The following is a 26,418-nucleotide window of genomic DNA, read 5'->3' as shown; positions in this document are numbered from 1 at the left end:
GAAGTGGGGGTCAGGCGTAGCGATGATATACTTCTTAGATGGTGATCTGATCTGATAGCCATGCCCACCAAAAAATGGCAAGGAAGGTTTTCCAAGATGGAGTCATTCTGCTTCTGGCACCAGGGTTTCTGGGAGCTGGGCGATGGCCTTGTGCTGTGGATAGTTAGAGGCTGAGCGACCTGCGTGGGAGTGGAGCAGCCTGGAGTTCTGCAGAGGTGCTGATAGGTTATTCTGCTAAACCGCTAGTGAGTCTTGTGTGAGCTAGACCTTCAGGCTTTGATTCCAGACTAAGGTGACTTACTCCTTAGATAGAATCTCAAAAGATGCTAAGTTGCTGATGCTGGCCTTTGACTCATAATCCTCCTGTCTCGTAATCTCAAGTAGCTGGGATTACAGGTTGTACACTGTAGTGTCCATCAGATTTGTGGTTTTGAATGATCATGTCTACTAAGATGTATAGAATAAATTGGGTGAGCAGAGGCTGAGGGAAACATCATAATCTCAATTAGGGCTGTTGGCCTTGAAACATAGTAGGGCATGGATAGTAGAAAGGGGAAGGGTCTGATGGACATCAGGGAGGCAGGCTAGTGGTTGATCAGATATGGGAAAATGCCCAGTTTTTCCTGTTCTCCATCTGTGTACGCAAATGGTGGTGCGGTTACCTGGAAGGGACAACAGAAAAGCTAGTTTTGGTCATGAGTGATAAACGCAAAGAACTAAATGATAAGCCAAAGTCTTTTGAAGGAAGAGGATTATGTTAGTAATTATCAACTTCACCATTTGAAAGAAATAAAGCTAAAAAAAGATAGTTATTGTTTTTATGTTCCCTGAGGCAATTTTATGGGGATTGGGTGAGATTGTCTAACAAAGTACATGCTTGAATTGTCATGGAGCTATCCAGAATGATAACAGAGAATTGGTTTTGCCTCATAGTGCAGTCTGTTTCTGGAAATGTAGATACAACATTAGGTATAGGGTTGCAAGTTGTGTGTCCTGTCCCTCTCTCCCCACCCCCAGAAGTTAGCTTTTTCAAACATTGTAAGAATTTTTAACGTCCTACTACTTTTTCCTAGGTTTACAAGTTTCTTAAGTTTCAGTTGCAACTTGTTCCAAGAAGTCTCCTTTGCATCTTATTCTTTTGTGTTGTTATTATCTTCCTTTTGATAAAAACCAATGTTGCCAAAGTTGACACTACAAATACAAACCATTTTTCTGTAGGACATTTTGGAAATGTACCTGATAGTGGAATGGAAACCTACTTTGCTTCCCTGCTTCTTTCTTTATAAATTTGAAGGTGGTACCTGACAATCTTTAGAGGATGACATTAGTAGGCATCCATGCAAACAAATTTGGTTATTACACTGTGTTTCATCATCAGAGATTCTGTCTTCTTGCTTGTAAATGAGTATAATGCTCTATATGGTGCTGAGAAATAAGTTGGCCTTTAGTGATTAATTGTTGAATGAAAGAGTATTATGAACTCTTTATTGTTTGTATGAAGAATTGAACCCAGGACCACAAAACACTGAGCCACATCCCCATCCCATTTTGTTTTTTTATTTTGAAACAGGATCTTACTGAGTTGCTAAGAGTTTCTCTAATTTGTTCAGTCTGCCTTTGAACTTGAGATCCTCCTACCTCAGCCTCCTGATCTGCTGGCTTTACAGGCCTGCCACTGCCCCTGGTCCAACATATTTTGCATTTAAATCTTTCATGGTTTTTAGTTTTTTTTTTTCCTTTCTCCAGGTATTTTCTGAAAATAAAATGTCATTTTTAGAAGCATATAAAACTTATATGCTTATAATAATAAAGCAGGCAGTGTTTCGTAGGATTAAATTAAGTGATTTAGAATATTCCTTTGGCATAATATATGATAGCACAAGCCTTGTTGTATGGACCCCTTTTCAGTACAGGCACTTTCATAAAGTGCTAATACAATTGACAGATAAAACTTTTCTATTTGCTTAAATTCATATTACCTAGGAGTTTTATTTTTAAAAATTAAGTCTAGAAAAGGATTCTTTACTTTTAAAAATAAGAAACTACTTCATATTTTTTAATTAAAATAGTTAAATGTTTGCACATTTACAATGTTATATTGACCTAATAGAAAGATTAAGTGTCTGTATAATAAGAACTTGGTTTTCCAGGTTTATTTCATTTTTCTCAACTATCACACATAAGCCAATGATTTTTAAATTCTGCAGTGTTTCAGGGCAGTAAGCCAGGTGGTGAGGAGGTGGTGCTAAACCCTGCAAGTACTTTACCTCTAGTGGGAGAGGAAAATGTGCATACAGTTAATTAAAATGCAAGAGAAATAAGAGAAACTGCAGTAAGTGCTGGAGTTGAGATCTGTGGGAGATACAGAGAATTCATAAGAAGTGGATCAAATTTGAATTGACTATTGAAGGAAGAATAGAATCTGGCTAGGTTAAAGTATGGCTTTTATAAGGCATATGGAACAAAGTTGAGCTGAGATGGGTGATGTTTTAGCTTTGTATCTTTCTGACTGAAAGACCTTATAAGAACAAATTAGAGGAGGGAAATTTATTTTGGCTCTCATTTCAGAAGTTCAGTCATTCCATGGTTGGCAGCCCCCCTAATTCAGGGCCCAAGATGAAGCAGAACATAATGGCAGAAGGGTGTGGCAGAGGAAAGCACATCAACAGGACTTGATAGCCTCAAAGCAAGAGCTCTCCTCACCGGGGACAAAATACAAACCCTAAAGGCACAAAGTCCAGTGACCTACTTCCTCTAGCGCATCCTGTATGCCTAGAGTTATTACCCAGTTAGTCATTATTAGTGGATTAATCCACCAATTAGGTTACAACTCTGATAATCTAATCATTTCTCCAAATGTTCTTGCATTGTCTTCACAGGTGAGCTTTTGGGAGACATCTCATATCTAAACTAAAATAGGAGAGTTTTTTTTTTTTTTTTTTTGACATTTGTTCAGGAAGGGCAACAGGAACAAACTGAAGGAATAGCCATAAATTGTATGTACTGGCTGAGTTCTTCAGATGTGAAAATGAATCTTCTGTGACTGTCTGGTGAGCACATAGAAACTCTTCAGAAGGTTTTTAATTTTTACTGATGTTGGGGAAAGGATCTGGAGGAGTAGTTATTGCAGTTGAGGTGTTTTTAGCTGGAGAGAGAGAGACACACCATTTTGGAATGCCTTCTTATGTGCCCAGTCTGGCAGGTGGAGCTAGATTGTGAGATCATAGTGTCCTACTTGGGCTTTTCCAGATGGGGCTCTGGAGCTCTCTGTGTGGTCAGTGGTAGAAAAGGCCACTTTATCTTATACCTAGATTATTTTGTTCAAAGAGTTTTTTCCTCCCCAGTGGAAATTTCCCTTATACTGTTTGTGCCTTTTTAAGAATTAATTTTTCTTAAAAATATATTTGAATAAATGTGAAAGGAAATAGCTAATGCCTGGCTCATAGCAAGTGCTAAACTTTACCTGACTTTTCACATCAGTAAATTATAAATTTCCTTGTTTTAATTCCAGTGTAGTTCCACAGGATAATCCACAGAATCAGAGGTTATTCTGATAACCTCTGAGGGTGTGACTTTATTTATAATGAAACAAAAGTATATAATAAATTTCCTCTGTATTCATAGTTGCCATAAATGCAAATCTTTCTGAAGTATGTTTTTTTCTTTTAAGTTGTAGATAGACACAGTGCCTTTATTTATTTTTATGTGGTGCTGAGGTTTGAACCCAGTGCCTCACACATGCAAGGCAAGCACTCTACCACTGAACTACAACTCCAGCCCTGATGTATTTTTTTTTAAAGAATTTTAAAAAATGTTATTTAGTTGTAAATGGACATAATATCTTTACGTGGTTCCGGGGACCAATCCCAGTGCCTCACGCATGCTAGGCAAGCACCATATGACTGAGTCACAGTCCTGGCCACTCTGAAGTATGTTTTCAAATTACTGTTGTTATCAGTTGAATTTCTGTATTTATACCACAATGCTTTTTCTAGAAAAATGTAACATTATTATGTTGAAAAACTTTAAGGAGTTCTGTGAGATAAGTGTTTGAAGAGTTATAAATGTAGAAAAAAACCAAACCCAGTCTTTCCTATGCTCTTCCAGCATGCTTCTGACACCAGATGTGTGAACTCCCTGTTCTCCCATCCTCGCTGCAACAGTAGATGCCATCTGAGCATCCTGTGATCCAGTTCAGTTCTGATACTGCCTACCTGGAGAAAGCTTGGGCTCCCACAGGTTGAATGAAGGTTCTGTCCCTGAGACTGCCTTCCCCTCCTCAGGTGCCAGATTCACATCCCAGGTTTTGTTTTACCTGTGCTTCGGACATACCAGGTATATATTAGAGTTCCCATAGCTCCCTCCTTAGGTTTAATTAATTTTCTAGAGCTGCTCATAGAACTCAGGGTAGCACTTACATTTTCCAGTTTATTATAAAGGATATCGCAAAGGATATAGATGAAGAAATGCATAGGATGAGGTATGGAGAAAGGGAAGCGGAGCTTTATACCCTCTCTAGGCACAGCATCCTTCAGGAACTTCCATGTGCTCAGTTATCCAAAAACTCTCTGAACCCTGTTCTTTGGGTTTTTTGGATGCTTCATTTTGTAGGCACAGTTGATGAATCATTGACCGCTGGTGATCAACTTAACCTTCATCTCTTCTCTAGAGCACCCCCCCCTCCCTTCTTCAGATTAGAACCTTCTGATTCTGTCATGGTCTTTCCAATATTGACTAGTTCCCATCCTGAAGCTATCTAGAGGCTGTAGCCATCAGTCAGCTCATTAATAAATACACATACCATTTTGAAGATTCCAACGATTTTAGGAGCTGTATGCCAGGAAAATGTGGATTAAGGCCAAATTATATTGCACAATATCACAAGTTAGCAATGCCCAGAATAGTAGATATCAGTATCTTTAGGCAAAAAATAGAAGTTTTATAATGTGGCTGATGATTTTCCTGTCAAAGACTATTTTCTGGTTAACATACTCACATTGTTAGAATATTGTTTTCAATTTTGGTTTTTGGTCAGATTTTCCTTCAAATTGTTAAATTTCAAATATTATCAATTACACAGTGCCTCTTATGGTCTAGATATGATGCGTTCCCCGAAGCTCAAGTGTTAGACAATACTAGAACAATTCAGAGGTGAAATGATTAGGTTATGAGAGCTTTAACCCAGTCAGTGCATTAATCCAATTGACTGCATTAACTAGGTGGGGATTATGGGTAAGTAGATCATTGGGGGCATGCCTTTGGGGGTTATATATTTTGTCCTTCTTGAGCAGAGTCCTGTGTCTGTCTCGCTCTCTGTTTCCTGGTATATCCTGAGCTGCTTTCCTCCACTATACTCTTCCGTCCCGATATTCTGCCTCATCTTTGGTCCCAAGGAATGGAGCCAACAGTCTATTGACTGAGGCCTTTGAAACAATAAACTTTTCCACTTATAAATTGTTCTTTTCAGTTCTCTTGGTCAGCTTAGTGAAAAAAAATGTGTAAAATAATGCTTTAAATATTTCTATAAAAGGGAATGCTACATGTTAGTAATCTCACTACTGTAAAGAAGAATGCTTTGTATTGTTGCTGGGATGCTTTTATTAGAGTATATTCAGGAGACCCCAACTTGAGCAGTTAACAATCTATAAAAACTCTTCCTGATGACAGCATAACTTGTACAGAACTGTATAGCATTTTGGCAGCATTTGCTTTTTAGATGTCTATAATCTTTGATCTGTTAATTTTATTCCTGTTATGTCCTAAGAAACAAATTGGTAAAAAATAAAGGTTCCTAACAAAAGATGTTTTTGACAGTGTGTGCAGACTTCCCCGAACTGGAAACAAAGGAATGGTTAAGTAACTTTGATAGATTTGTGTGATGAAGTAGCATATGCCTGTTAAAGTGATATTTTATGGAGTTTTTAATGACACTAGGATATGCTTATGAAAAGAAGGATTTCAAATTCTATAGAATATATCTGGGTAAAAGTTGTGAGGAAATACATGGAGATATTAGGACTTACCTCTGGAGACTAGGGTAAGTCTAGTTTATTTATAGCTTAGTTTATTAGTTTATTTATAGCTTTGTAGTTTATAGATTCCCCCCCCCATGATAGATTGAACCCAAGGGGGCAGGCTAACACTGAGACATACCCTTTAACCCTTTTTATTTTTTATTTTGAGACAAGGTCTTGCTAAGTTGCTGAGGCTGACTTTGAACTTGCCAGTCCTCTTGCTTCCTGAGTCACTTGGATTACAGATGTACACCACCACACCTGACTGGTTTTACAGATTCTTAAGAAAAAAATCTGAAGAATAAAACTATTCATGCAGAAAAATCAGAGGCCATATCTCTATTTTGAAAAGTTGGCTCTCTTAAAGGAAGAAAGGTAGAATGGGAAAGGGGGATGTTGCATAAGAGAAGATGACAAAGTATGGTACTTGGACTGCTCCAGGCAGAGGGAATGGACAAGGGATACACCACAAGGGAAGCAGCCTTGTGATTTAGGGGTTAGATGTTTAAGGAGTGATGTGGGAATGCTCTTTGATGTTCACCTTGATTGATAGGTATGGTTCCATAAGAGATAAATGGCCAGTCTTAATCAGTCATTTTTATCTGTCTTGTCTGTTTGTATTTACTTTCCTTTTTTGAATCTGGATCATAAGCATACTTTGGTAAATTGCCAGTAGACATTAGTGATAATGACTCCTTAGAGTAATGGTGCATAATCATGGGTGTGTATCAGTAATCTGTTGACGTGTGCCCAGGCCACATACCAGACAGACCTGGGTCAGGATCTCCTGCTTTAGTTTCTGTATTTGGGGGTTGGGGTGATGGTGGATTATGGTGTATAGTTCTCTTTAGAAACTGTTGTGTTATAGTGGCCAAAATTGTAGATTTAATTTTGTATTGCATTTTATTTTCTCCCAGATAAATTCCAAATTCTTCATTTAATGGTGTCAAATTATGGTTTCAACCTTTCTAGAATTTTTTCCAGTATTATTCTTCGGGTTCCTTGAACAGCAGCAAAAAATAACAAGCCCTCTTCTTTTGCCATACCTCTGTTCATACATTGCTTCCTGCCAGGATTTGGCACCTACTTCTGTTGACACCTTTTTCTTCTTTGTATGTCTCTTTAATTCTTTCTCCTTTCTCAGAGCATTCCTAGAGATTCTGTCATCCAGAGAACATTTCTCCCTTCTTGAAATATTTTATTTTCGGTGTTGTATCTCCTGGACCTTAATACAGCACAGGAAACTTTATGCCTTGAGTATGTATTGAATTAATTAAATAAGTTATGTTATCAAGACATTTTCTGCCTTATTTTGTATTGTTATTTGTATACTTGTTTTATTGTTTGTATATGGTATATTCCCCAAAAGCTCATGTGTGAAACAATGCAAGAAGGCTTAGAGGTGAAATGATTGGGTTATGAGAGCCTTCACCCAATCAGTGAATTCATCCCCTGATAAAATTAACTGAATGGTAACTCTGTTAAACGCCAATATGCATCTAGGTTGGTTTCACAGTGTGTAGCTAGGGTATGGGTAGAGGAGGTGGGTAAAGGTGTGTGCCTTTTGGGGTATCTATTTTTTTTTTCTGGCAAGTGGAGTCTCTTTCTCTGCTTTCTGATCATCATATGATCTGCTTCTCTTCACCATACTCTTCCACCTTGATGTTCTGCCTCACCTTGAGCCCCAAGGAATGGATCTTCCACCGAGACCTCTGAAACTGTGAGCCCCTTTCTTCCTCTAAAATTGTTCTTGTCAGGTCTTTCAGTCACAGCAGCTAAAAAGCTGCCCTGTCTGATCTAATCTGTCAGGCGAATCCTGACTCTGAGAGAAGACTCTTGTTGTACTCGTTTTAGCAATAAAATAGTTTTATAAATATTGCATGAAGAAATAAATGAGAGATTTTCTCTATACTTTGGGTTATCAAGCAGAATTTGGAATGGTAAGAAAGAATCCCAAGATTCATGACATAAGGGAAAGAGAATAATAGTTCTGAGATGACAGTTTCTGAGTTCTCATTGGTCATGTTTGTGGGATGCCCTGACTGGAGGGGCTTTAGTCCCGCACTGTCAATTGAATGCAGTTGATGGTTTTCAGTTGTTACACTCACATTGAAATGGAACCATATCTTCTATGAATGCAAGGGAGAGAGATTTATAGCGCTTGGTTTCATGGGTGCCAGTCTCAGTACCACCTTATGTTTTGAATTTCTGTTCCATCTTAGGTAAGTTTCTTTTTAAGTTTAACTTTAAATCTTTTATTTTCTCATTATATACTGCTCTTGCAAGTTAATGAATGGTTTAAAATTAAGCAGTGAAAGTCAAGGCTGAGTTTCCCATGTGTTAATGTCAATGGCTGTGAGGGGTTTACAGGATTTTAAAATATTGGCGTTTAACCAGTAAGAGTGTGATGGGAACATGTGTTATGATCAGCTTACAGTGAAGAATTTGCTCATGGTTATGGTGACCTTTTTTTTGGGCAGGGGGAGTTGCATAAAATGTAAATTCATCAGTTTTAGGTGTACTATTCAATGAGTTGTGATAAATATACAAATATATGGTGAGGAAACATTTCAACACCCAGAGTTCCTTGAGCCCTTTTACAGTCAGTAAGCTCCCCTGCTCCCATTCCCTGGTTCTCAGCAACCCTGGATCTCCTTTCCCCTTGCTTTGAATTTTTAAAATGGCATCTTGGCCGGGTTCATGCTTTTGTAATCCCAGCGGCTAGAGAGGCTGAGGCCAGAAGAGTTCAAAACTTAGTGAGGCCCTAGGTAATATAGCAAGACCCTATCTCAAAATAAAAAGGTAAAAGGGCTTGGGATGTGCCTCAGTTCAGTCCCTGGTACCCAAACTAAACAAACAAACAAACACAATGGCATCATATACCATGTGGTTATTTAATATTGACTTCTTTTGCTTAGCACAGTGCATTTGAGTTCAAGTTGTTCTTTTTTTTTTTGCTCATTGTGTGGTTCTTGCTGATTAATATTCCTTTAGTCACAATTTATCCTTTCTAGAGTGATTTCTTTTTTCTTTTAAAGGAGGAAACGTTTATTTTCGCCCATTGCTCTGGGCCCTGAGGTGAAGCAGCACATCTCAGTGATAAATATGTCTGAGGAAAGTTGCTCAGCTTGTGGCATCTGGGAAGCAGAGTGAGAGCCCTTTTTTGAGTGATTTTTTTTTCTAATTTGTTATATATAACAGCAGAGTGCATTACGATTCATATTATACATATAGAGCACAGTTTTTCATATCTCTGGTTGTATATGAAGTATATTCACATCATGCGTGTCATCATACTTGTACTCAGAGTAATGATATCATTTCATTCCACCATCTTTTTTCTCCCATGCCCTCTCCCACCCCTTTTCCCTATCTAGAGTTTGTCTAATACTCCCATATTCCCTCTCTCAACCCCACTATGAATCAGCCTCCTTATATATCAGAGAAAGCATTTGGCATTTGTTTTTTTGGCATTGTCTGACTTCACTTAGCATTATCTTCTCCAACTTTATCTATTTACCTGCAAATGCCTTGATTTTGTTCTCTTTTAAGTAATATTCCACATTTTTAAAATTTATTCATCTATTGAAGCATCTAGGTTGATTTCATAGTTCAGCTATTGTGAATTGTGCTACTGTAAACATTGATGTGGTTGTGTCCCTAGTATGCTGTTTTTATTTAAGTCCTTTAGGTATAGGCTGAGGAGTGGGATAGCTGAGTAAAATGGTAGTTACATTCCCAGCTTTCCAAGGAATCTCCGTACTGTTTTCTATATTGGCTGCACCAATTTGTAATCCAACCAGCAATGTATGAGTGTGCCTTTTCCCCCACATCCTCACCAACACTTATTGTTTGTGTTCTTAATAGCTGCCATTCTGACTGGAGTGAGAATGAAATCTTAGAGTAGTTTTGATTTGCATTTCTCTAATTGCTAGAGATGATGAACATTTTTTCACACATTTATTGATCAATTGTATAACATCTTCTGAGAGATGTCTGTTCAGTTCTTTGGCCCATTTATTGATTGGGATATTTGTTTTTTTTTTTCTTTTCTTCCTGGTGTTTAGCTTTTTGAGTTCTTTATGTACCCTAGAGATTAGTGCTGTATCTAATGTGCCTGTTGTAAAAATTCGCTCCCATTCTATAGGCTCTCTTGTCACCTTACTGATTGTTTATTCTTTTGAGAAGCTTTTAGTTTGAATCCATCCCATTTATTGATTCTTGATTTTAATTCTTGTGCTGTAGGAATCTGATTAAGAAAGTTGGGGTCTAATATGTCATAATGGAGATTTGGCCTACTTTTTCTTCTAATAGGTGCAGTGTCTTTGAATTCCTAAGTCTTTGAACCACGTTGAGTTTTGTGCATGGTGAGGGATAGGGGTTTAATTTTTTTGTTGTTGTTGTTACATATCGATATCCAGTTTTCCCAGTACCATTTGTTGAAGAGGCTGCCTTTTCTATAGTGTATGTTTTGGGCGCCTTTGTCTAATATAAGATAACTGTAATTGTGTGGTTAGTCTCTGTGTTCTCTATTCTGTACCATTTGTTTACCAGTCTATTTTGGTGCCAATACCATGCTGTTTTTGTTACTATTGCTCTGTAGTATGGTTTAAGATCTGGTATAGTGATGCCTCCTGCTTCACTCTTCCTCTTACGGATTGCTTTAGCTATTTTGGGTCTCTTCTTTTTCTAGATGATTTTCATGATTGCCTTTTCTATTTCTATGAGGAATGTCATTGGGATTTTGATCAGAATTGCATTAAATCTGTATAGTGCTTTTGGTAGTATGGTCCTTTTGACAAGGGAAATCTTTCCATCTTCTAAGGTCTTCTTTAAATTCTTTCTTTAGTGTTCTGTAGTTTCTGTTGTAGATAGAGGTCTTTCAAATCTTTTGTTAGGTTGATTGCCAAGTAATTTATAGTTTTTGAGGCTATTGTAAATTGGGTAGTTTCTCTCTTTTCCTTTTCAGTGGGTTTGTCACTGATATGCAGAAATGCCTTTGATTTATGAGTGTTGATTTTGTAGAGTGATTTTCTTTGAAGATCTCAAAACTGGCAATGTTATATTTGATTAGTGATTTATTTGACCCCTAATGTCCAAGCTGAACACACAAATTTTTTAAGTGGGGGGGGACCCTGCATTAAAGTAAAAAATTAGACTGAGGGCCTTGAATATAATAGTTATGATGGTAGCATATGTGGGTGATGACCTTTCTTATTGTGGCCCCTGAACCATCTGCATCAATATCTTCTGGTATGCCTATCAGATATGCAATTGTGCTGGCCTTCTCTTAGATTTAGTGATAAGGGATGTCCAAATGCCTGAAGTGGATGTCAGTACTAATGCTGGCTCATCTCCTCAAAGTGAGTGTGCTTCCTAAATGTTTCCTGTTCAAACTGTAGACAAAGAAGCATTAAATTGAAAAAGTATGGAAGAAGTATTACCATCTTGAAAAGTAAAGCTTATTTACTGTTTTGTTAGTCACTGAATTGTTTTTCCTTGTGTGATCCATTATTGTCATCTTGTTTCTTGTTGCTTCATCTAGTCATCTTTTTTTTTTTTTTTTTTTTTTTTTTTTTTGTGGTGCTGGGTTTTGAACCAGGGATTTGTGCATGCAAGACAAGCACTCTACCAACTGAGCTATATCTCCAGCCCTGAGTCATCTTGTTAATACACGGCACATGCTTTATATGTCTGTGTCAAATAAATGATACATGTCATCCACAATGCTCTGCACTTTTTCATTCATCCACAGCCTTTCCTTCATAATAGCACATATAGAACTACCACATTATTTTTGTATAATAGCTTTAAGAGATTATTCCCGTATCATGAAATCTACCCACTTAAAGTATACTATTCTGGGTTTTTTTTTTTTCAGTACACTGAGAGTTTTGCAACCATCATCCTGCCGATTTTAGGAGATTTTCGCCCCATCCCCCAAAGACATATACTTCAACAGTCATCTTCTCCGTTTTGTCCACTATCCTATCTTCTGTTTTCACAAATCTCTCCATTTTAGACACTTATTATGTTCTTATTTTAGTATCATACTCTCTTCATTACTGAAGCTTTGTAAGAAATTTTGAAATTGCAAAATGTGAATCCTCCATTTTGTTCTTCATTTTCAAGAAGAACTGTTGGCTATCCTGGAACTGTTTTTTTTTTTTTCTTCCTTATGAATTCTGGGAACGACTGGGCAATTTCTGCAAAGAAGGCAGCTGGGATTTTGATGGAATTTGCATTGAATTTATATCTAATTGGGTCATTGCCATCTTAATTTTTTTTTTAATAATATGAGATGGTCTCTTTCTGTGAGTTTAGGTCTTCTTTATTTTGTTTTAGCACTGTTATATAGTTTTATAATATGTTTTGGACATCTTTTATTATAATTATTTCTGAGTATTTTATTTGTATTGATGTCCTTATGAATAGTGTTGTTACCTTAATTTCATTTGCCTCATTCTTTTTGGCAGTTACATTGTATAAATGTGCGATAATCTATCATAATGTTATTAATAAGTTCCTATTGAAGGACATTTAGATCCCAGTATGTTGCAATTTGCAGATGTTGCCACATTGAATATATCATTAGGGTAAATGCCAGTAATAAAATGTGCTAAAGGTATTCAGACACTGGAGTTCTCTAATTTAAAATGGTTATATTCTTTCTATTTATCTTTTTACTGCTTATTTTAAAACTTCCCATAAATCCTTTAAGTTCTATAGAAAAATGTTCTAAATTCATTTTAGCTCATCTTATTGTTAAAAATAATGATACACTGGAAGAGGGTTATGTTATTAAAAAATTTCCAAAATAACTGCTGTTAGTAAAACTTTCTCTGGGGCTGGGTTGTGGCCCAGTGGTAGAGTGCTCATCTCACATGTGTGAAGCACTGGGTTTAATTCTCAGCACCACATAAAAATAAATAAACAAAAGTTGTAAAAAGAAAGAAACAAAGAAAACTTTCTCTGAGCATGAAAAATGTTCTATATTTGTACTGCCCATGCTTATCTGTCTGCTCTAGTTATATGTCACTTTAGCATTTGAAATAAGGGTAGAATGAGTGAAGATTTTTAAACTTTATTCAGTTCTAATTAATGTATAACACATGCCTAGGGATTTAATTTCTTTTCTGTTTGTGTTTTAAATTACCTTAGAGGATAGAGAGTTATCTGTACTTGAATTTTGTTGATTCATTTCATATTAGTAATTGTAGATGTCTTTAGACTTGAAGCTTTCAAGTTTGCAGAAGTTTTGTTCACAGTGGTACATTTGCATAATTTCCTGAGTAGTGTGAGGCAATTGTTAGTGGTTACAGCAAATTTCACCAGTACAGGTCTTTTTTTTTTTTTTTTGTGACTACAAGGATATTCTTTATTTCCACTTCTTCTTTTTTTTTTTTGCTTTTTTTTTATTGGTTGTTCAAATCATTACAAAGCTCTTGACATATCATATGTCATACATTGGATTCAAGTGGGTTATGAACTCCCATTTTTACCCCAAATACAGATTGCAGAATCACATCGGTTACACAGCCACATTTTTACATAATGCCCTATTAGTAACTGTTGTATTCTGCTACCTTTCCTATCCTCTACTATCCTCCCTTCCCTCCCCTCCCATCTTCTCTCTCTACCCCATCTACTGTAATTCATTTCTCTCCTTGTTTATTTTCCCATTCCCCTCACAACCTCTTATATGTAATTTTGTATAACAGTGAGGGTCTCCCTCCATTTCCATGCAATTTCCCTTTTCTCTCCCTTTCCCTCCCACCTCATGTCTCTGTTTAATGTTAATCTTTTCTTCCTGCTCTTCCTCCCTGCTCTGTTCTTAGTTGCTCTCATTATATCAAAGAAGACGTTTGGTATTTGTTTTTTAGGGATTGGCTAGCTTCACTTAGCATAATCTGCTCTAGTGCCATCCATTTCCCTGCAAAATCCATGATTTTGTCATTTTTTAGTGCTGCATATTACTCCATGGTGTATAAATGCCACATTTTTTTTAATCCATTCATCTATTGAAGGGCATCTGGGTTGGTTCCACAGTCTAGCTATTGTGAATTGTGCTGCTATGAACATCGATGTGGCAGTATCCCTGTAGTACGGTCTTTTAAGGTCTTCAGGGAATAGTCTGAGAAGGGTAATAGCTGGGTCAAATGGTGGTTCCATTCCCAGCTTTCCCAGGAATCTCCATACTGCTTTCCAAATTGACCACACCAATTTGCAGTCCCACCAGCAATGCACAAGAGTACCCTTTTCCCCACATCCTAGCCAGCACTTGTTGTTGTTTGACTTCATAATGGCTGCCAATCTTACTGGAGTGAGATGGTATCTTAGGATGGTTTTGATTTGCATTTCTCTGACTGCTAGAGATGGTGAGCATTTTTTCATGTACTTGTTGATTGATTGTATGTCCTCCTCTGAGAAGTGTCTGTTCAGGTCCTTGGCCCATTTGTTGATTGGGTTATTTGTTATCTTATTGTCTAATTTTTTGAGTTCTTTGTAAACTCTGGATATTAGGGCTCTATCTGAAGTTTGAGGAGTAAAAATTTGTTCCCATGATGTAGGCTCCCTATTTACCTCTCTTAGTGTTTCTTTTGCTGAGAAAAAACTTTTTAGTTTGAGTAAGTCCCATTTGTTGATTCTAGTTATTAACTCTTGTGCTATGGGTGTCCTATTAAGGAATTTGGAGCCCGACCCCACAATATGTAGATCGGAGCCAACTTTTTCTTCTATCAGACGCAGAGTCTCTGATTTGATATCAAGCTCCTTGATCCATTTTGAGTTAACTTTTGTGCATGGCGAGAGGAGGGGATTCAGTTTCATTTTGATGCATATGGATTTCCAGTTTTCCCAACACCATTTGTTGAAGATACTATCCTTCCTTCATTGCATGCTTTTAGCCCCTGTATCAAATATAAGATAGTTGTAACTGTGGATTAGTCTCTGTGTCCTCTGTTCTGTACCATTGGTCCACCCGCCTGTTTTGGTACCAGTACCATGCTGTTTTTGTTACTATTGTGCTGTAATATAGTTTGAAATCTGGTATAGCTATACCGCCTTATTCACACTTCCTGCTTAGAATTGCTTTTGCTATTCTGGGTCTTTTATTTTTCCATATGAATTTCATGATTGCTTTATCTATTTCTACAAGAAATCCTCAATAAAATTCTGGCGAATCAGATACAAAGGCACATCAAAAAAATTGTGCACCATGATCAAGTAGGATTCATCCCTGGGATGCAAGGATGGTTCAATATACGGAAATCAATAAATGTTATTCACCACATCAGTAGACTTAAAGATAAGAACCATATGATCATCTCGATAGATGCAGAAAAAGCATTCGACAAAGTACAGCCTCCCTTTGTGTTCAAAACATTAGAAAAACTAGGAATAACAGGAACTTACCTCCACATTGTAAAAGCTATCTATGCTAAGCCTCAGGCTAGCATCATTCTGAATGGAGAAAAATTGAAGGCATTCCCTCTAAAATCTGGAACAAGACAGGGATGCCCTCTATCACCACTTGTATTCAATATAGTTCTCGAAACACTGGTCAGAGCAATTAGACGAAAGAAATTAAAGGCATAAAAATAGGAAAAGAAGAACTTAAATTGTCACTATTTGCGGATGACATGATTTTATACCTAGAAGACCCAAAAGGGTCTACAAAAAAACTACTAGAACTAATAAATGAATTCAGTAAAGTGGCAGGATATAAAATCAACATGCATAAATCAAAGGCATTTCTGTATATCAGTGACAAAACTTCTGAAACGGAAATGAGGAAAAACAATCCATTCACAATATCCTCCAAAAAAATAAAAATACTTGGGAATCAACCTAACAAAAGAGGTGAAAGATTTATACAATGAAAACTACAGAACCCTAAAGAGAGAAGTAGAAGAAGATCTTAGAAGATGGAAAATTATACCCTGTTCATGGACAGGCAGAAGTAACATCATCAAAATGGCGATATTACCAAAAGTTCTCTATAGGTTTAATGCAATGCCAATCAAAATCCCAATGGCATTTCTACCAGTACAGGTCTTAATCAACAGTTCATTTTAGTAGTGGTGTACCCTGAACATCACTGGCTTCTGGTTCCCTCCAAACAGAGCTTTTAGATAAAAAAGGAAATGGGCCCTTAGATTGCTAGTTCTTAATATATGTACATATACATATATGTTGTATATATATCTTGATATAATGTAAAAACTGGTTTTTAAAAACTGCATTTTCATTATGATCCTGTATGGAGTCATGATTAGGATGTGTTTTATGTAGGGTACAATGTAGTTCTTTGTGAACAATTCAAGTGGCCAGTTGGAAGTTGGCTTTTTAAGTTTTTTGCCCTTGTCACTGAAATATGGTGTATTATGTGAAAGTATGTTCTTAAATTAGCACTTTGTATAAATGTGTTTTGTGATACATGTGTTTTGCTGAGTAAAAGGTAGGCTTACTTGCACTTTGTACTTGTCTGTTTCTCTAAACTCTGTTTTATTTTGTTGCTGAGTATTGAACCAGGGCCTCATGCATGCTTCAGCATGCCCTCTACCACTGAGCTATGCTCCCAGCTCTTTACATCTGTATTTGAAACTTAAAAACTTAGATTGGTGCTGATGAGAGCTGGGAATTTAGCTCATTGATAGAGTGCTTACCCATCATGTGCAAGGCCCCTGGTGCAATCCCCAGCACTGCCTCACCTCCCAAAAATGTAAAACAGGAAGATGATGATGATACGGGTCATTAACTACAGATCATAGACCAGGAATCTAGACTTTGTGGCTTGATCCTGTGTTCTTTGCTGTAAACTGGGTTTTGTTAATCCTTAACCTGGCATTTTCACATGCTTGGAAAGCCTTCAGCTACCAGCTACATGCTCATCACATCTGCTTCTATTTGCAGCTAACACGTTATTTTTTTTTAGTTATCAATTCTGTGTCAAGCAGTCCTTATTGTATTCTGTGTTGATGGGTATTTCACTTGCCCCTAAAACTCAAATGGACTCAAACAGAAGTTATTTTTCTCTGAAACCCCCTTTGCCTCCTCCTCTTTAGTGTGTATGTACATGAATGGAGCACTATTTTACTACCAGAAATGTAGGAGGCACATACCCCTAACAAATTAATTCTAAGTTCTGGTGTTTATTGTCTCTTCCTTGGACCACCAGTTACAATATTTCCTCACTAATTTTCTTCTTGCTTTCATTCTTTTTACCCTTTCTACACACTGATTCTTCAGCAAAAGCAATTCTCTAATGCTCATTCTCCTCACTGTTTGAACCCTGAGTGAGGTAAGAAAGTGCATGTATTGGTTGGTTTTATCTCTGCTTAGAAATACTATTTGGATATTTCTCAAGCTAACAGTTTATCACAGAGAAGGAGAATAAGAAGGAGGGAGGGAGAAGAGTGAGTTTTAGATCTGGAGATGGATATGGGGAGGAAGGAAACTATTTTATGTGAACTTTACTGAGGGAATTCTCCTAGAACACCTTTTGTGTGTTGATTAAAGATTAATTGGACAGCATTTCTTAAATTGTGTTCACTTAAACTGGTGACAAAGAATTTTTTTCTCTCTACCAATTGTATAGTTTGCTTGTACTTTACTCTGTGTAAAAGAAATAAACAGCTGGAAGGAAATCCCACTCCCATCTAGTTTCCTTGGCAGTTTAGGGCAGATGATACATGTGTTTTGCTGGGATTGTTCAGTTTTTCCTTCCTTTTCTTATAAAGCAATTGAACATGCAAGATGTACTAAGAAGTTGATAAACATAGTAAGATAATTTTAGTATAATATTGAAAGAATAGATTTTGTTGATTTTTTAAAACTGCATTTTTATTATGATCCTGTATGGAGTCATGATTAGGATGTGTTTTATGTAGGGCACAATGTAGTTCTTTGTGAACAATTCAAGTGGCCAGTTGGAAGTTGGCTTTTTAAATTTTTTGCCCTTGTCACTGAAATATGATGTATTTCTTATGTGAGAATATGTTCTTAAATTAGCACTTTGTATAAACTTCAGACTCTCTTGGCTTTTTTTTTTTTAATATTGGAGATTGAATCTAGAGGTGCTTTATCACTGAATTATAGCCCCATTTGTTTGTTTATTTTGAGACAGGGTTTCACTAGGTTCCTGAGGCTGACTTCAAACTTTGGATCCTCCTGTTTCAGCCTCCCAATTTGCTGGGGTTACAGGCATTTGCCATTGTGCCCATCAGCCTGCTTTTTAAAGAACTACATTATCCTTTCCACCCTGAATTTATGTGTTCATTTGTAAAAGAGACCATGCACACAGAATTCTGAAATCTGAATGTGGATATTTCTAATTTTTCTTGAAAGTATATACTTTTTGAAGGCATAATTTTTTTAAAAGAGAGAGTGAGAGAGGAGGGAGAGAGAGAGAGAGAGAGAGAGAGAGAGAGAGAGAGAGAGAGAGAGAGAATTTTTAATATTTATTTTTTAGTTCTCGGCGGACACACATCTTTGTTGGTATGTGGTGCTGAGGACCGAACCCGGGCTGCACGCATGCCAGGCGAGCACGCTACCGCTTGAGCCACATCCCCAGCCCATGAAGGCATAATTTTGCTCCAAAAATATAACATAGCTGTATAGATTTTCTTTTGTATTTTTAAAATAGCTTTTTGAGGATTAATTCACATACTAAGCAGTTTACCCATTTAAATATTTAAAACATAACATATGTGTTTGTTATATGAATCAAATAACCATAACCACATTAGAAAATTGTAGCATATACAAACACTTTTGTTTCTTTTTATTATTGAATAATATTTCTTTATAAGGTTATCACATTTTGTTTTTCCGTTTATCAGCTGATGGAGATTTGGGTTCTGTCTTTATTATGAATAATAATAATACTGGGAACACTTGTGGACAAGATTTTGTGTGGAGATATATTTCAATTTCTCTTGAATACGATCTAGGATAGATATGTTGTGTCATATGTTGACTCCATATCAACTTTAAGAAGACCCTCCAGACTGTTTTTGTAAATGTGCCATTTATATTTTCACCAACACTGTATGAGAATTCTCATTTCTTCATCTTTCTTTTAACATTTATTATTGTATGGTTTTTTAATACTAATCCGGTGGTTGTGAGGTGGTATCTTAAGGTGATTTTGATTTCCTTTTCCCCAATGACTAAGGATGATGAGCATTCTTTAATGTTTTAGTCATTTCTTATATCATCTTTTGAGAAATATTCATTATAATCCCCCACCCTGCAGTGATGCTGTGAGTCAAACCCACAGCCATGTGTATGATAGGCAAGTTGCAAGTTGCTCTACCACTAAGCTACTCCCTGTCCTTTACTCATTTTTTAAAAATTTAATTTATTTTAACTTTTTTTTTTTCCCTTAAAGTTTTGATGCTGGGAATTTCACTCAGGGTCTGTGCATGATAGGGAAGGGTCCTACAACCGATCTATGCTCCAGCCTCCTAAATTGTTCTTTAAAAAATATATTTTAGTTGTAGTGGACACAGTACCTTTATTTTATTTATTGATTTTTATGTGGTGCTGAGGATCCAGCCCAGGTCCTCACACATGGTAGGCGAGCGCTTTACCCCTGAGCCACAACCCCTGCCCTTGTTTTTGTCTTTTTATTGTTTAGTTTTATATTCTAGATACCAGCTCATTTTAATTATGTGATTTGCAAATACTTTCTTTCCATTCAGGGGGCATGTTTTTTTTTCTTGGTAATACCGTTTGAAGCATAAAGATTCTGAGTTGTAATGAAGTTCAACTTCAAGTCGTTCCCCCCCCCCCCCCCCCCGGTATAAATGCTTATGTTTTTGGTGATGTATGTAAGAAACATCACCTAACCCCCAAGATCATGAAAATTAACTCCTGTTTGCTCAACTGCTCCAGAGTTACATAGTCCTGGGTATATAGGTATCTATTTGTCCAGTACTATCTGTTGGAAGGACTATTATGTCTCATCATTTAATTGTCTTCATACCCTTGTTGAAATATTTCTGGATCCTCCCCAATCCCATGGCTATTTGTATGTGCTTCTAGTAACTCTCGTATAAAATAAATTCTTGAGGGGTTTCATTAGGATTAATGGGAGTTGTTTCTTTTCTGACCTTCATGAGAATGTACTTGGTTAGATAATCTGTCACCTCTCAATTTTTTTTTTTTTTTAGATTTAACCAGCTTTTGCATTATTCTAGAAACCTCTTTTAGAGATTTAGAGGTGACTTGAAGATGATGTGGCATGGCTTCTTTGTGTCTGCCTGAGGGAAACTTACCTATGTAAGTTTCTCCTGTATCGTAGGCAGTAGCAGGATGAATGGGTTGAAGAAGAATCAGTGATTGGAGCTACAGCATTTGGCTATTGAACCAGTACTTACTATTATGAGTTGAACGATTTGAGAGTCTGTGCTAATTGCTACATAGTAGGTCAGTAAGAGAAGCTTTTGAAAAAAGAATTACTGATATGAACAGGCATCTGTGAGCAGAGCTGCCACTGTGGTACAGGTTGAATCCAGAGTCTAGAATAGTACCATCCAGTAGAAATACATTTTGTGCCTTCCTGTAATATGAGATTCCAGTGGCCACATTAAAAAAAAAGTAAAAGAATTAAGTGAAATTAATAATATACTTTAACTAATGTACAAAAATGATAACGTGTAATAATTACTAATATAATACTTTACTTTTTTGTACAAAGTCTTAGAAATCTAGTATGTATTTTATATTTACAGCAAATTTAATTTTGAACTAGACACATTTCAAATGCCTGTGACCAGTGACTAATGTATTGGGTGTCCAGTTCTAGATATTTTGATATTACAGTCAGTTGAGCTGTTACATCAACATTACTCAGTGTTCTCTCTACTTCATGATATCCTGACTTCAGACTTTTAACTTAACTTAGTAGCACTGGCCTTTGAGGAGCATTCTCACTGGCAGAATGTAAAATGACTGCTCACTTAGACCAGAGGGTCTGAGAATTTTATTACGCTATTTTGGCAGCTCAGCATTTTGGTAAATGAGACACACTTTATGATGAATGTGTCTAAGTCTCTCACGTGAGAGGAAATGGCCAATGAAAATTTTATTCTGTTCTCCCAGATACAGTCTGTTCCACTGAAGAAAATAGAAAATATCACTAGTGCAGTGGTTCTCAGTTGGAATGATCCCCCCTGCCTTCTAACACACTTTGGCATTTTTTTATATTTGGACATATTTTTGGCAGTCACAGTAGGGTGTGTGTATGTGCGTTACTGACATGTAGGGGCTAAAGGCCTGGAATAGTAATAAGTATTCTACAATGCACCAAACAGTTCCCACAACAATTAATTACTTGGCCCAGGTGTGAATAGTGCTGAGCATAGTGGTTTGCTGCACTAGAACTGGATCTTTCTTTTGTTGTTAAATCATTTCTACAGTGAATACAATGTGCTTTACATTTAGAGAATCAACTCACTTTATTTTCATATAAAATTTCTAAGTTAGGAAAAATAGCTTTCAAAATACATCTGATTGAGCCAATTTGTTAGGTAGATTTTGCTTATACCCCTGAAGCATGGGTCTGGAAGCAGCTTTCTGTCAAGCAGGGAACAGCAGTGTTTCTCATTCTTACCTCAGTGGAAGTGGTAAGACTGTTGTAGTCCCTGCCTGCTTCCCCTTCTTTAGAACTCCCCTATGCCTAGGACTATTTTGAGCTCAGCTATATCTGTTAAAAAGAAAATGAGCTTTTATAAGACTGCCAGAAAGATGATTACACTTCCCTAACACCTATTAGAATTTCTGGATATATTGTGAAAGTCATGTGTGTGTATGTGTGACTGTTCCCTTTTAGTGCCCCATCATGACTGACGGGTAACTCAGAATGTTGTCACTGCCATACTTTTAATATCTGTTACCTAGGGAGCTGTAACTTTAGGAGTCTTCATAAGATTAAGCAAGCAGAAATCAGTGCAGTTACATTTTACTTTCTTTAGCTGACCTGCCAAAGATAATCATACTTGCCAGCAAGTATGTGCTTCACTTTACCTGTTGTATATGTTCCCTTCTCTTTCCTCATGATATTTGATGTTTCTGCTGCCTCTCATCCTTGTCCCTTTGTCTCAGTTGTGGCAGTTTGAGCTTTTGATGGCAAGCCACATGCATTAATAGCTATGGTTAGCTTGGGCAATGTAGTAGAGGAAGTGTGAGGACTTTCAGATTGGGGAAGGACATAACCCCAGCCCAGGGCAATGACTTTTTTAAAGAAAGAAAGATAGGGGCAGTGGTTAGGACACTCCTCTGTTTCTGATTTTTTAAATCAGTTAAGGATGACCTTGGCTCCTGTGACACATCACCTTGTCAAGATTCCAATGCTGGAGAGTGAGCCTTGGCTTTATTAGGCTCTACTAAAGTGAGGGGGGAAAAGATCTGGGATCATCTTTCGGTCAGCAGCCCCAAAGAAAATCCAGGTGCCATTTTGATGCTACTGAGATTCCTCTTACTTCCCATAACTAGGGAAACCCCTTCCCCCATCATCCTACTGATAATGCCTCTGGGGAATACCCTCATTAGCCCAAGCTCTTGCACCTGCCATAAATATCTGCTCCCACTCTCATTTCACCCACATCTCCAAGACTAGTTAGGAGAGCAGTGATGGCTCTATTAGGAGGGCAGCTTAAGAGACAGATGGGCTTCTGGCATCCAAGTAGAGACATTAGTGTTTTCCACATTGAGACATGATTAGAAATAGAAATTAACTTTCATATCAAGTACAAGTTTGATTTTATAGAATCCCATTATGAATGTTTTGCTTTTAAGAAAATGTAATTAATATGTGTGTGTCTTTCTAGATTTTTTAAATTTTGCATTTTTAAGACCGCAGACTTTTCTTGTTTTATAGGTTTTTGTATTCTTTGTAAAAGAATATATTAAATATCATTGAACCTTTTTGGGACAATTACAAATGGCCTTTGCAAATCTTGTACCTCTAGGAACTGTATTTGTGTTTGACCAAGAGTAGATCTATTTTTTATTTTAGTTATTTAATTAATTATTTTTGGAACTGAAGATTGAACCCAGGGGCATTTACCACTGAGCTCCATCCCCAGCTTTTAAAATTCTTACGTTGAGACAGGGTCTTGCTAAGTTGTTTCAGACCGCACTAAGTTGCTGAATCTGGCCTCGAGCTTATTAGATCTTCCTGCCTCAGCCTCCTGAGTTGCTGGAGATTTATTTTTTAATTTCCACTTTGGGCCAATGTTCTTGATAAGTAAAGTTGATAGATAACTAAATTCTTAAGTGAAAATAACTATAACTGTACTTTAGGTACAGTATGAGTTATTCTAGAAACATAATTTCCTTCTACTTCTATGGGAAGGAAATTCTGATTTTCAAACAGGAGAAAACAAACTCCTTTATAAACTAGTGCTGCTTGCACCTCTTGTTGTAGTTGCTGTGGCATGTTTTCTAACTAACTAAAGCTGTGTAGCATGGGATGCTCTTTCATTTCAATCAGTTTCACAGCATTGTCAAGAAATATTGAAGTTCTGAGTGAAAAGATGCCTATAAAAATGCTCTTTAGTTAATATGAGTAGTCCCCCCCCATTTATATATTGAAATACTACTTGAATTCAATCAAAATGGATGAAGTGACATAAATCAGCATTTATTCTTAGCATGTGACAAGTTTTCTTTTCCTATATTAAGAAACTCCCATATGTATCCATAATGCAAGATTTACTTCTGAGTAAATAGATGTTTTCTTTCCACTGTTTCAGGCCGGAGCCTCAACAGAAAGCTCCTTTAGTTCCTCCTCCACCACCACCGCCACCTCCACCACCACCGCTGCCAGACCCCACACCCCCAGAGCCAGAGGAGGAGATCCTGGGATCAGATGATGAGGAACAAGAGGACCCTGCAGATTACTGCAAAGGTGATGTGTGGGCATGGCTGTGCAGACACAGCAGCTGGGCCTGTTTTCCTCACTCAGTCACCCATTAACTTGCGGAATAGTTGTGGAGAGGCATACTGCTTGGGCTTAATTAAAATTAGCCTCCTTGTTCATTGACAGTAGAATGATACCAGATTAATTGTAAGCTATGAGAATATGTACATACATACTTTAGGTACTTTGGAAAGTTTTTAATTTGATACAATTAAGGAAGAGCATATGGAGTTGAAGATAACCAGGCTCCTGAGATGAGATGATTGTAATTTTTGAATTTGACTTTCAGTTTTCTGGCTGTCGAACTGAAAAGGGACCATTCCCTTCTCTATGGAGCATTGAATTACATAATATTCATTGTCTGCAGAAAGAAAGCATACACATTTGTTTACAGAGAGAGATTTTTTTCCTGGCATTGTACATAACGAAAACGACATTTTGTGGAGTCTGCTATGGTGCGACCCAGTGGATTTTGTTTTCAGCTATGATTTCACAGAAGACATAGAAACCATTCAAGTCAATCAATCGATGCTTTGTTAAGACCAAAAATATAAAATTGGATTCCTGAGGGCAAGCATGTTGTATGAGGAATACTGAAGACAGTGTGACCTAGACACTGTACTTCACGGACTAGACTCTGAGAATCTAGGAGAAAAGGAAGTTGTTGTGTTCATTCATCTGCTACTGTTTCTTAATTTACTCATTTGGATTTTAATTCCCTGGAATTCTGAGCTTCTGAGCAGTTCCTACTATGATAGTTTAGTTGCTGTAGATTTTTAAAAATTTAAATCAGATTCCATGTAACAAAGTAGATGACAGAAGATGTACAAATGAACAGACCTTTAAAACATTAAGGAATTATAAGGACTGTAGTTTCTTAGTAATTTATGATATGATATTATTTCTGTGTTAGTTAAAAAACAATATACTTTTAGTTAATCTGCTAAGAAGAGGACAATGTTTTTCTGCTATGAAAGTATAAGAACTAAATTTCTACTGTAAACCTAATTCTTCCACAAGTGTAGGCATCTACACACAGAATCACTATTTCCTTTAGAAAAGAGAATGAGGATCTTACCATTTTATCTAAATATGGTTATGACCCCAAAGGTCTAGGTCCATGCTGTCTAATAAAAGAAAATAAATAGTTTGGAAAGGTGAGAAGTAGAAATTCCCTAACCTGTCTCTTAATCTGCATTTCTTGGCTTGAAAATTAGGTTGCTAAAAGAGAAAATGTGGACTACTATTTTTTAGTTTTACTGCTGAGGTAAAAGCCTTAGGCTTGTCCAATGAAACCATCCTTCAGGAGCTGTTCTCTTCAGCAATAGGCTCTACCATGCTGGAAAGAAAACTCCCTGCTCTACACCTGACTGTCCTGTCTGTTGGTCAGGAGGTGGAGCCAGTATTCTCATTGCCCTTCCGTCTCTGAGGACCAGCACAGGGATAGCCTGTCCTCAAATACAGAGCCAAGGATTAGAAAGTTCAGCAGTCAGGGATGATTTTAGGTAACACTCGCTGAACTCTAAATATCTTAAAGAGTTTAGTCAGTCTCAACAAGGCCTGTTAGAGATGGCTAGATGTTCTCCCTATGTGCATGCGTGCACATGCATTCCTATACACATGTACTGTTTTCCATTCTTAAATTTTGTAACTAGTGCCTCTAGTTTGCATTACATGTGCCAGATGCCATCCATACTCTGAATTTTGTGGTATAGATCATAACAATTTGTGTTAGATAACTGACATAAATATATTTAAGGAATCTGTGTTAGATTTTTGTTGCTGTTGCAAAATACCTATAATCAAAAGGAGGAAAAAGTTCATTTTGTCCCAGTTTCACTTTTCAGTTCATGGTCCTATGAACCCGTGGTGAGGCAGAACATCTTGGCTTGAGGCCATAATAGAGAAAACTGCTCACCTCAAGAGGGCTGTAAAGCAAAGAGAGAACGGGATAGGAGGAAGGGGCAGGGTCCGAATGTCCCTCCCCTTCAAGGGCACAACCCCCGTGACCTAACTTTTTTCTACTAGACCTTACTTCCTGAAGGTACCATTACTTCCCAGTAGAACCACAGGCTGGTGACCAAAGCCTTCAGCACATGAGTTTTGGAAGACATTTTGAGTCCAAAGGAATAACAGAGTCCAAGGGATTGGACTGGAATGTCTAGTATAAGAACTGTGGACTTCAAATTTCTTTCTATATTGGATGAAAGAGATAGTTCTCCCCCACACACTAGAACTGATTTAGGTCTCTTAAGTTAATAAAGATGCTTTATCGCCTCTGAGTATTTAGTGTATTAGCCTGCTATCAAGTACATTCTCCTATGAGCCACACTACAATGATCAGGATTAGGGAGTTAACATGTTAGTATTATTTAACCATCAGGAACCATTTAGCATCTGACAGTTGCCCAGTATAAAGTAGTTCCATGGCAGAATCATATATTACATTTTGTTGTCTTGTTCCTTTCATCTCCT

At 37.1% G+C, this 26,418-nt stretch overlaps 1 protein-coding gene across 10 annotated transcripts in view; it reads left to right on the top strand.

The window, feature by feature from the left end:
• The window catches only part of Srpk2 (SRSF protein kinase 2), a 227,807-nt gene that overhangs the window by 135,718 nt on the left and 65,671 nt on the right, over positions 1–26,418 (top strand). For all 10 annotated transcript variants that reach the window (XM_078040210.1, XM_078040209.1, XM_078040207.1 and 7 more), the window contains one exon: positions 23,777–23,931. In XM_078040210.1, the coding sequence (XP_077896336.1) occupies positions 23,777–23,931 (155 nt within the window). The remainder of the gene's footprint in view (positions 1–23,776; positions 23,932–26,418) is intronic.

Source organism: Ictidomys tridecemlineatus, chromosome 2 (genome assembly GCF_052094955.1).
Source record: "Ictidomys tridecemlineatus isolate mIctTri1 chromosome 2, mIctTri1.hap1, whole genome shotgun sequence".
Taxonomy (NCBI): Eukaryota; Metazoa; Chordata; class Mammalia; order Rodentia; family Sciuridae; genus Ictidomys; species Ictidomys tridecemlineatus.
Note: the sequence above shows the minus strand (reverse complement) of the source record. Positions and strands in the feature narration are given on the sequence as shown.